Genomic DNA, 12038 nt, shown 5'->3' on the forward strand with positions numbered 1-12038 from the left:
TGGCGAAATTTATGAAACTGTCAAGTTCCGCACGGATGCAAGAGGTGGCACCAATGTAGTCGTTGATATAGCGGAGAAAGAATTGAGGAGTGGGGCCAGTGTAGGCTTAGAACAAAGATTGTTCAACGTAGTCAACAAAAAGGCAGACATAGCTGGGGCCCATGTGAGTGCCCATGGCTGCACTCTTGGTCCATAGAAAGTGAGAGGAATCGAAAGAGAAGTTGTTTAGGGTGAGGACAAGTTCAGCCAGGCGGAGGAGAGCGTTAGTGGAAGGGGACTGGTCTCTCTGGTCAAAAAAAGAAGTGGAAGGCCGTGAGGCTGTCATGATGGGGAATGGAGGTATGTAGGGACTGGACTTCCATGGTGAAGATGAGGTGGTTCATGCCAGAGAGCTTAAAGTTCTGGAAGAGTTGGAGAGCATGTGAGGTGTCACAGATGTAGGTGGGAAGGGATTGGACCAGGGGGAAGGAGTAGTGTCCAGGTACAAGGGTACGATCTCAGTGGGGCAAGAGCTCGCGGAGACAATAGGTCTGCCGGGACAGTCCTCCTTGTGGATTTTGGGGGGAAGATAGAAGTGAGCAGTCCGAGGTTGCAGGACTATCATGTTGGTAACTGTGGGGGCGGGGGCGGGGGGGGGGGGGGGGGGGGTGCGGTAGTGGAGATCTCCTGAGGTGATGAGGTCAGTGCTGGTGCAGGAGATAATGTCCTGGTGGTGAGATCGTGGTCCAGGGGTAGGTAGAAGGAAGTGTCCGAGAGCTGGCGTCTGGCCTCTTCAAGGTAGAGGTTAGTGCGCCAGACAACCACGGCACCACCTTTGTCGGCTGGTTTGATAACTACATCACAGTTAGTGCGGAGGGCGTGGAGAGCAGAGCGTTCAGAAGGGGTGAGATTAGAGTGGCTAAAAACCTGGAAATCTGAAATAGAAGCCAGAAAATGCAGGCTGGACAGGTCAGGTGGCATTTGTGGAAAGAGGAAACAGAGTTAATGTTTCCGGTTGAAAACCCTTCGTCAGAACTGGGAAGTGAGAAAACAAGTTAAAGTTGCAGAGAGGGTGTGGGAGAGACAGGGATATCTCAAGTAGGTTGAGGCCAGGGTTGTTGTATGACTACATGCTTGCTAAGCTTTCTGATTGATAGTTTAATTAGGGAAAATAGGGGGAGAAAACAAACAAGCTAACTTAAAACTAACTTGTTTTCTTGCCTTTCCAGTTCTGATTAAGGGTCTTCGGCTGAAACATCAACTCAGTTTCCCTTTGCTTGACCTACTGAGTATTCCCAGCACTTGTGTTTGTATATGTGAGCAGCCTGTCTTCCCTGCAATGAAACTGTCGCTGCACTCACACTGTGTAATTTGATTCACCGTGGCACTTAGTGCAGTACAGATCACTCCATTAGGTTGTTCTGTAAGTGCTGAAGTACAGTTAATGGTGAGAGTGCATTACTGGATGTACAAGCTCCACTGAAGTGGTTGATAGCATCATCTGAGATTCTCCTCCATGAAGTGCTGTCACGGTACATTTACAAAGGATAAGTGCTCTGTGGTAATCGCTGTGATTCTCCCTCTTAATCCCAGGTCAGACTCTTACGATAGTTACGACAGTAGGAGCAGGAGTCGGAGTCGAAGCCGCAGTTACCACAAATCGCGAAGGTCCAGGTGAGAGAGTATTCCTGCTGTCTGCAGTAACCTGCCACCTCTCCCAAAGCCACAGCCTTTCTCTTGGAAGGTTTATGTGTTACCTGCCCATCTTTCTGTCTCAAACACCTCATCATATACAAGTGTGGTGAAACACTGGGTCCAGCAATGTCAGAGACACACACCTTCCCCTCAACCAACAAGCTTAAAATTCACACTGCCAACACAATCACTGATGATGATTAGGAGCTGAGACCTGGGGTGTTTGGCTTCTTGCGGAGCGTGGCAACTCTTTGCAAGCTGCTCTCAGTGGATCTGTTCATTATATCTGTTATAATCATTCTACTCTTTTAGATCTAAATTCTAAGACTTTAAGAATTACTAACAATGTTCTTTTAAATCTACTGTCTGTAACTGTAACACTATATTCTGTATTCTGTTATTGCTTTTCCCTTTGTACTACCTCAATGCAACTTATGTTTTGAAATGATCTGTATGGATAGCATGCAAACAAGCTTTACACTGTACCTCGGTACAGTGACAATAATAAACCAATTTACCATTCCTCCACCCCCGCCCACAACCACCCACCTCTCCAAGATAGGTGGAGTGGCGGTTTCCGAGATGCAATGACAGCAGCAACTTCCATTTATCTACAGTCTTCAACATAGTAAAAATGCCCAAAGACACCTCACGGAGAACACAGTAAAACAAAATTTGATAGCAAGTCATCTAAGGCTTTAGGGTAGGTCTTCACAGAGGAAAGTGATGCATGGAGGGAATCGCAGAGCTATGGCCTGTGGCTGCTCAAAGCACAGCTATTAAGAAATTTAAAGAGTTGTTACTTACAGTGCCCCCCCCCCCCCCCACTTGGTTAAGCTGGGTCAGCACAGGAGGGATAAGGACTGGGTGTGAGTAGAGCACAGGCAGCAGTGTTTTGGGATGAGTTTCAAGCTTGCAGTGGATAGAATGAGGGAAGCCACCCAGGAGTGAGATGCAGTAGTCAGGTGTAGAGGTAACAGAGGCACAGATGAGGGCTTCAGCAGCAGATAGGTGAAGCGTGGAAAGGGTCGGCTGGAAGTGAACGATTTCAATAAGGACAAGGTTCTGTGGTCCGAAGCTCATCTCGGGATCACGTGTAGAACCAAGGTTGCAAACACTGGTTCAATTCAGGCAGATGCTGATGGGTGAGGAGAGAGAGAGTTGTTTACAGTAACGTAGACTGGGATTTTAACTAGATATCTTCTGATCTGTATAATTTAATACTGCTTCACTGACTAAGCTTTAAGCTAGAGTCTAAGAATTAGTTGACCTTAAAATATTGAAGTGAAGTAACTGGAGCTAAATACTCCTACCTGCCTAGTTTCTACCCTTCTCCCAACTCTCCTCCTTTCTGAGGTATTGGCTCTTCCTTAGTGTCCAGTTCCACAGGTGTTGGGAGCCTCCCAGTTCTTGGCCATGGTAGCCATTGTGTATGTGAAGCTTGATGGTGAACATTAACAACCTTCCCAGCCGCGGAGTCTGCTCCAGTCCACTGGGAGGGGTTTTTCAGTAGCCCATCTGTCTCCTCTCCCCCCCCTCCCTCCCAACTTAACCGCATCTTTGTGCAGCTTTCCACAAGAAGAAGAGTCGGGGGCTTTGGGAACAGCAGGAGGGACCAACATTCTTTGGTTCAGCGATGTCATGCTGGATTCATCCAGGGTACACGAGTACAGATCCTACCAGGACCAAGTGAGATTTAACGCGTACGACCTCATGACCTGCTCATCACCTCCCTCTGATTGTCCACCTATTCTAAGGACTACTGTCCTCTCCTATTGGATTCCTTCTTCTCTAGCTCTTTGCCTCTTCCAGCAATCACCTGCCAGCCTGTGCTCTTCCCCCTCCCCCTACATTTTTATCCTGGCTTCTGCCACCTTCCCTTTCCAGTCCCGATGAAGGGTCTCAACCCGAAACATCGACTGTTTATTTCCCTCCACAGATGCTGCCTGACCTCAGTTCCTCCAGCACTCTGTGTGTTATTAACACTTTGTCAAATGTTTTTTGGGAATTTAAATACAGATTCCCCTCTCTCCACTCTTCCTGTTACATCCTCAAAGAATTTGAGCAAATTTGTCATGATTTACCTTTAATAAAACCATATTAACTGGTTTAATTACATTCAGCTTTCTTTAATGATTAGCTGTTTCTTCTTTGATTATTGATTCCAACATCTTGCCAGTAATAGTTGTTAGACAAACTAGCCAATAGTTCCCTGCCTTCTGCCTTGCTTTTTTTTTAAACAAGGGAGTCACATTGGCTCTTTCATCTTATGGTATCTTTCCAGAGTTTAGCAAGTTATGAAACATTTCAACCAATGGGTCCTTTATCTCTGCAGCCATTTCCTTTAACACCCTAGTATGCAGTCCAGCGGGTCCTGATTTTTTTTTAGCCTCCTGAGTTTCTCCACTACTTTATCCCCCGTAATTGGGGTTTTTGTACGTTCTACTGTGTTACTTGAAATTAATCTTAGAGATATTAGCAATGTCTTCCATGGTGAAGACTGATGCAAAAGATGTATTCAACTTATCGGTCATTCCTTTGTTTGCTGTTATTAATTCACTAGCCTCATTCTCTAGAGACCGTGTTTTCCTCAACTGCCTTCTTCCTATTTGTATATCCATAGAAACATTACTGTTTATTCTACATGCAAGTTTTCTCTCAAAGTTCACTTTTTCCATTCTTGCATGCTTTCTAGTCTTCTGCAGCTGGATCCTAAAAGCTTTCCAATCCTCTGGTCTACCCAGCCCTTGCCACTTTGTTACCCAACTTTTCAATTTATCATTATCCTTCATCTCCTTTGTTAGCCACAGATTGTGCCTTTTTCTCATGGAATCATTCTTTTTGAAAGAGAGAAACACTTTGGGAGCATTATACACCAGCTGTCTGAATACCTGCCACTGTCATCTACTGAACTGTCCCTTAGCTTGTTTACCCAGTCCACCTGAGACAACTCTCTACCCCCCCCCCCCTACCATTATAATTACCCATATTTAAATTGAAGAGCTGGTTATGGACCTATGGTGTTAATCCTCAAACTGCATTTGGAATTCTGTCATATTGTGGTCACTACCCCCTTTGAAGGATTAATAAGGGATCTTTGACCACAAGATCCCTTATTAATCCTTCCTTATTACGTTAAAGCAAATCTAAAATAGCTCGTTCCCAGGTAGGCTCTGCAATATACTAAAAAGCAATCCCTAACACATTCCATAAATTCTTCTATGATACCCTTGCTAGTTTGTTCAATTAATCAAGATGTAGATTAAAATCTCCCATGGTAATTGTAGTTCCCATCAAATGTGTCCTTGATGTTTCCCCATTGATGTTCTGTCCTACTGAGAGGTCATATTTTGGTAGTTTGTAGACTATTCCCACCCATGTCTTCCTTCCCCTGCTATTCATGATTCAACCCAAAACCAATTCCACATCTCTATGCGCTGCCTTCATATCACAGCCCTGCTCTGGTTCCTTCCTTGATGAACAAAACCACCCCAGCTCCTTTCCCCTTCTGGAATGGTGTATAACCTGGAACATCGAACACCCAGTCCTGCACCACGTTTCTGTAATAGCTATTGCATCGTACTCAAATGTTGCTATCAACTCATCTGTCTTGTTGCAAATGCTATTGTGCATTGAAATAAAGAACATTAAGCTTTGATTTTTTCTTACAGTATTTGCAACTCAGTATTTGCTCTGTTTGCCATGTTATCGTTACATCTTCTGCCTTGGCCAACGCCCTGTGACTGTCACTTTCCCCCTCACTATCCTGTGCACTGCTCTTTCCACTTCCTCCTGATTTATTAAAGCCTCCCATTCTTGCAGCCCTCCCCCCACCCCCCCCCAGTTAAAGTCCCATCTACAACCCTAGTTATGTGATTCACCAGGACACTGGTCCCAGCACGGTTCAGGTGGAGCCCATCCCAACTGGGCAGCTCTCTCCTTTCCCAGTACTGGTGCTATTGTCCTGTGAATCGGAACACGTTTCTCCCACACTAAGGTTCGAGCCCCGCATTACCTATTTACCCTTTGCCAATCTGCACATGGTTTAGGTAATAATCAGGAGATTATCACCCTTGTGGTTCTTTTCAATTTTGCCCAGAGCTCCTCTTAATCCCTCAGCAGAATTTCCTTCCTCATTTTAGCCTCGTTAATGCCTACATGGACCACGACCATTGGATCCTCCCCTTCCCATTCCAAGTTCTTCTCCAGTCCAGAAGAGAGGTCCTTAACTAAAGCAAGCAGGCAACATAGCCTTCGGGACTCTCTGTCTTTGCTACAGAGAACAGTGTCTATTCCCCTCACTGTGCTATCCCCCATGACTATTACATTTCCCTTTTCTCCTCTGACTTGAATGTCTTCCCTGTGCCGTGGACAGATTCCACATCCTCCCTGCAGTCCCTATCCTCGTCCAGACGAGCAGCAAGAAAACTTGTATCTGTTGGAAAAGGGCAGGGGCTGCGGCTCCTCTGGATCCCTCAACCTGCCCTCTTCTGCAGTCGCACCATAATATCCCTGGACCATTCGCCAAGTTAGAGTAGTTAATCTAAGACGTGTGTCCTGCCTTTTGAAATACAGTGTCCAGATAATTCTCCTCCTCCCTGAGGTGCAGCAAGTGTTTGCAGCTCAGACTCTGGCTCAGCGTTGATGAGCTGAAGTGCCTTGAGCATCCTGTCATGTATTCTTACTTGAGCCCTGTGAATGAAGTGAACAAGGCACCCGTTGGAAAGGGTTGGATAAGACCAAGTTCAGGCAATAGATCTTGCTTATCATTCATCCCAGGGGCTTCGCTTGATAACACAGTCCATCTGCCAGAACCCTCCTCATGAAAAGATTCTTGCTTCCTCCATCATGCTGGGAGTTTGTTTGGAGTGGGGTTAACTATGTCCTTTCTCTTCCCCCACCTGAACACTTGGATTCGGGCAGAAGCCGGGACAGGAGCTACAGGTCATACCGCTCGTACAGCAGAGCGACCGGAGTTATACTCCCGCCATCGGAGCCACAGCGAGAGTAAGCAGGTACAGCTGATGGACAGACCTCCAACTCCTCGTCCCTCGTGGAACACTTCCCTCCTTTTCCCCGCACAGACCCGGAACTATTTATTGGCGACCGATTCATTGGAGCCTTTTCTTTAAACCTCGGGGAAAAAACTGCAGTGAAGGCAGAACTTGATGGTAATGCTGCAGTGAGTTGGGAGGAAAGAAGGGGCTGTTTTGGTCTTTGTTTTTTTTGCAGAAAGTAATGAATTAAACTCTTTGCAACTCTCACTGAGAGGAAATGTAATTTGTACCTGCAGTTTTGTATGTAAGCAATAACATTTACATTTATGTACTGTACTTACTGCATTATTCCGTCACAGTTTAAAGGGAAAAAAATAGTAAATTTTCATAATTCTACCTGGTCTCTCTCCATTTTTGTCTCCAACCCTGTTTATTAAAAGGGTAGATTTCAGAAAAAAAAAAATTAAAAGGTATATTTTGAATGAGTTAAACATATTTGTATGGAATTGTTATTATAAGCTGATGAATTACAGAATCATTTGCAACATAGGTGAGAAGGTCACCAGAAAACTAGGAGCAGGAGTAGGGCAACTTAGCCCCCTCAAGCCTGCCCTGCCTTTCAATGTAATCATCTGTGCTGGTCTCAACTCCTCTTCTGCACCAGATCCCCGTAACCTTTAGTTTGTCGTTCTTTCAAATACTTGTCCACCTCCACCTTAAATATCTCTAATGATCCGGCCTTCCCCCACCCTCGGGAGCAGAGAATTCAGGAGATTCACTGCCCACTGAAAGTAGTAGTTTCTACTCAGTTTTACATGACCAGCCCCTTATTTTGCAGTTATGTCCCTTTATTCATTATTCTTCCACCACCAGTGGAAACATCTCAACATCTACCCCATCAAGCCTCCTCAAGATGGTACTTGTTTGAATGAGGTCAACCCTCATTCTTCCAAATCCAGGGAATACAGACCCAAACTGTCCAGCCTGTCTTGATGGGACAACCCTCACAGCATTCCAAGTGAGTCTTCTTCAACACCCTGTACAGCTGTAACGAAACCTCCCAACTCACAATGAAAACCGACTTGCCATGGACCTGCCTTTTCACTTTTTGAGATTCATGCACTAGAACACCTAGATCCCCCGGAATCTCACTCACTTTCAATCTCTCTCCATTTCAGTAATAATCTGACTTACCAAAGTGCAAGACCTCACACTTCGCCACATTAAGGTCCATTTGCAAGGTTTTCCCCCAATCTATCTGTGTCCCATTGCAGAATCACAGTGCCCTGATGACAACATGTCCTGCCACCTATTTTCATATCACTGGCAAACCTTGTCTTCCATGTCATTAATGTAAATGGTAAACAATTGAGGGCCAAGAACCAATCCTTTGGGTACTCCACTGGTTACATCCACCTATTTATTCCAACTCTATGTGGTAGCCAGTTTTCAATCTGTGTTAACACTTCCTCCAATACCTTTGGCTCTGAATCTATGCACCAGCCTCTTGTGTGGCTCTTTGTCAAATGCTTTTTGGAAATCTAAATATACCACATCTACAGGTTTCCCTCTACCTACTCTCCCTGTCACATTCTCAGTGAATTTGTGCAAATTTGTCAAAGGTGGATGATTTACCTTTCACCAAACCATGTTAACTGGGCTTGATTATATTCAGCAACAAACAATCTGCTGGAGGAACGCGGCGGGTTTGTGGAGGGGCAAAGGAATTGTCGAAGTTTCAGGTCGAAACTGTGTGTGAGGACTGAGAGGGGAGATGGTCAGTATTGAAGGGGTGGAGGGGGGCAAGAGTCAGGGGATTGGTGGGTGGGGTGTGGTGAGTGATGGCAGGCAGATAGAACCAGGCAGAGGAGGGAGAGGGGTGGAGTTGGGAGAGAGAGGCAGGTGGATGATAAGTGGAGGCAAACAAAAAAACGAGGCAGATGGAGCCAGGGGAGGCAAGGGTGGAGACACCTACGACCAGGAAGGCTCCCAGTGTACGTCATTTCAATTCCCATTCCCACAGCGACCTGTCTGTCCTCAGCCTTCTCCACCGCCAGGGTGAGACCCAACGCAAACTGGAGGAGCAGCACCTTGTATTCCCACCTGTGTAGTCTACAACCCAATGGTATGAACGATGAATTTTCCAGTTTCAAGTAGCCCTTACCTCTGGTGTGGTTCCAGCCCACCTCTCATTCTGATCCATCTCTGGTCCTCCCATTTTTGTCCCCTTTCCCATCCCCTTCCTCTAAACCGCCCACCCCCTCCAATCACCCATTTACATCCCCTCCTGCTTCCATCAATGCACTACCCAAACATTTCACCTGTCAGCTCTTTTTTCCCTCTTCTCCCTCATCTGGTTCTGGATGCATCCGCCCTTCACCTCTCCCCCAGTGGTTCCCATTATCACCTTCCTTCCTCATCACATTTCCAGCACTGATAGCCTTTGTGTCCCTGCTTATCTCCCTCCAGCAGCTGTCTCCATCTCCACAGGAGTTTCAGGATGTTGCCTGGGGTGGAACATTTCAGTTATGAGGAGAGAACATAGAGTACTACAGCACAGCACAGGCCCTTTGGCCCACAATGTTGTGCCAACATTTTATCCTGCTCTAAGATCCATCTAACCCTTCCCTCCCACATAGCCCCCTATTTTTCTATCATTCATGTGTGTATCTAAGTCTCTTAAATGTCCCTAATGTATCTGCCCCCACAACCTCTGCCGGCAGTGTGTTCCACGCACCCACCACTCTCTGTAAAAAAAAAACTTACCCCTGACATCCCCCTTATACCTTCCTCCAGTCACCTTAAAATTATGTCCCCTCATGTTAGCCATTGTTGCCCTGGGAAAAAGGCTCTGACTCCACTCAATCTATGCCTCTTATCATCTTGTACACCTCTATCAAATCACCTCTTATCCTCCTCCTCTCCAAAGAGAAAAGCCCTATCTCGCTCAACCTATCCTCATAAGACGTGCTCTCCAATCCAGGCAACATCCTGCTAAATCTCCTCTGCACCCTCTCTAAAGCTTCCACATCCTTCCTATAATGAGGCGACCAGAACTGACCAGAGTTCTATAGAGCTACAACATCACCTCGCGGCTCTTGAACTCAATACCCGACTAATGAAGGCCAACACTCCATACACCCTCTTAACAACCCTATCGACCTGTACGGCAACCTTGAGGGATCTATGGACATGGACCCCAAGATCCCTCTGTTCCTCCACACTGCTAAGAGTCCTGCCATTAACCTTGTATTCTGCCTTCAAATTCGATCTCCCGAAGTGTATCACTTCACACTTATCTGGTTGAACTCCATCTGCCGCTTCTCAGCCCAGCTCTGCATTCAGGGGAAACCTAATGGATGTATCCAAAATTATGAGGAGCATAGATGGGGTGGATAGAAAGAAGCAGAGGTTTCTAAGACCAAAAGGCATGGGTTTAAGGTATGGAGTAAGGTTTAGAGGAGATCTGAGAGAGAATTTCTGTGCTGTTTGCCTCTGTGACTCAGCTCTCAGCTTATTCTGGCCTTATCCATGCAGTCGTAACCAGAGAACCAGCAACACTTCTTACTACAGCCCTCACTACTGGCGTTCCCACAGTCCGTCCTCGGCCCCTTCAGTTATGCTGCCTGTCTATGATACCATCCCAGAACACATTAGCCTTCACCCTTTCTCAAGATCACTGATTCATGGTACTGCTCATCCAGTGTTGGGTGGCCAAAGTATTCTCCCAATAACCCTACCATCTTCAAGCCCCTCAAACTCTGCTCCCGAACACACCAACTCCATCCTTCTGCCTGGCTCTGTCCGAGTCTGCAGCGAAACCTGGTGTCGTTTTTCATCCCATGATGCCGTCCTGACTGTATATCAGCTCCGTCACCAAGGCTGCCTGCATACATCTCAACAGTGCATGACTGACCCTTCCTCACCACCTCTGCCACTGAAACTCCTGTCCAAGACTTGTCACCTCCAGCCTTGACTAATCCAATGCTCTCCTGGCTGCCCACGCACACCCCCTCCCCCACCCCTGCTCCCCATAAACAGGAGTTCAACCAAAAACCTGCCACCCATCTCCCAGGCGCAGGAAGTCCCATTCTCCTGTCACCTTGTGTAAAGCCTCAGGTTTGAACTGCCTGTTACTACAGCCTTCCATTGTCACTTGTGTCTCTGTGCGCTGCTCCGGCCCTGTGTCCCTCCACAACAGCTGCACTTCAGCTCCACCCAGTTTCCATCGCTCCACCATCTGTCCCTGTACCTTCAGCTTGCTGGACCCTTGGGTCTGCAATCTCCTCACTTGGAACCTTCCTTCAAGGCATTCCTTAAAGCCAATCTTACCTCTCACTGAGTTTTAGAGTCATAGAGCTGTACAGCATAGAAACAGGTCCTTTGTCCTCCTGCATCTATGCCAACCATTGTGCCAATCTATACTAATCCCGCCTGCCTGCATTAATTCCATCTCCCTCTACGCCCTGCTCATTCAAGTATCTGTCCAGGTGCCTCTTGTTCTTGTTCCTGCCTCCGCCACCAACTCTGGCAGCTCAGTCTTTGGAAAAATGTTGATGCATTCAAACCATCGGGTCTATCCTGATTCGGATCACGTGGCCTGTATTTCCATTGACAATATCCTGCGGTCTCCTTTTCGTTCTCAGAGTGAATCCCATTCCCAGCTGACAAGTGGATTCCCTGGGACAGTTGGTTGCAATGTCAGCTTGGCTGATTGATTAATGTGTCTCTGTTTTACGGGAAAGCTCCTGATGTGCTGGCTTCAGGAGTTCTCTGCCAGAAGTCCCTCTGACGGATGTTTCATGTAACGAGACGTTTGGAACTGCCGTCAGGCACAGATTCAAACTCCCTCTTGCCTGCAACACCTAACCATACCCCTGCAGTTCCAGTCACAGAAAATGATGTTCTCTGGGTCAGGACTATATCTGTAGACATCACCACGTTACAAACAGCCCGACTTATGAACACCCCTACATGTGAATGAGCTCCCAAAATATTATTAAATTCAAAAATCTAATGTACATGTATGTTCATTCCTACGAAAGGCAGATTCAGTTTCCTCTGTCTCTCCACTTTAAGTAATTGTTCCTTCTTACCAGTCTCATGTACTTCTGACGCCATTCATTACAATACCGTGGAGGTATGGTTACCGTATCGAGTGATTTTTCCAACTTGCCGAGGTAAGGCTGTCTGTAAAAACAGAACCCGTTCGTTGTCCAGGGATGGCCTGCAACATCTCATGCAAACAGTGCTGGGAGTCTAATATTGAGGATTCCCAAATATTTTCCCATAACGACCAACAGAGGGCACTCCGAGGCTGAATTTAATCGTGGGGGTCCAGCAACCGACCAGTTGTGGCATCGAGTA

The 12038-nt window shown here is 46.6% G+C and overlaps 1 protein-coding gene across 9 annotated transcripts in view; it reads left to right on the forward strand.

Moving 5' to 3' along the window:
- nktr (natural killer cell triggering receptor) overlaps positions 1-7117 on the forward strand; it is a 174830-nt gene extending 167713 nt beyond the window's left edge. For 7 of the 9 annotated variants that reach the window (XM_052015714.1, XM_052015718.1, XM_052015719.1 and 4 more), the window contains 2 exons: positions 1573-1653; positions 6598-6814. In XM_052015714.1, the coding sequence (XP_051871674.1) occupies positions 1573-1653; positions 6598-6685 (169 nt within the window). In that variant the 3' untranslated portion in view covers positions 6686-6814. Of the gene's footprint in view, positions 1-1572; positions 1654-6597 lie in introns of all 9 variants that reach the window. The other 2 variants (XM_052015716.1, XM_052015720.1) reach the window with 2 other exon arrangements.
- Positions 7118-12038: the final 4921 nt, after the last annotated feature.

Source organism: Pristis pectinata, chromosome 5, assembly GCF_009764475.1.
Source record: "Pristis pectinata isolate sPriPec2 chromosome 5, sPriPec2.1.pri, whole genome shotgun sequence".
In the NCBI taxonomy this organism is placed as follows: domain Eukaryota; kingdom Metazoa; phylum Chordata; class Chondrichthyes; order Rhinopristiformes; family Pristidae; genus Pristis; species Pristis pectinata.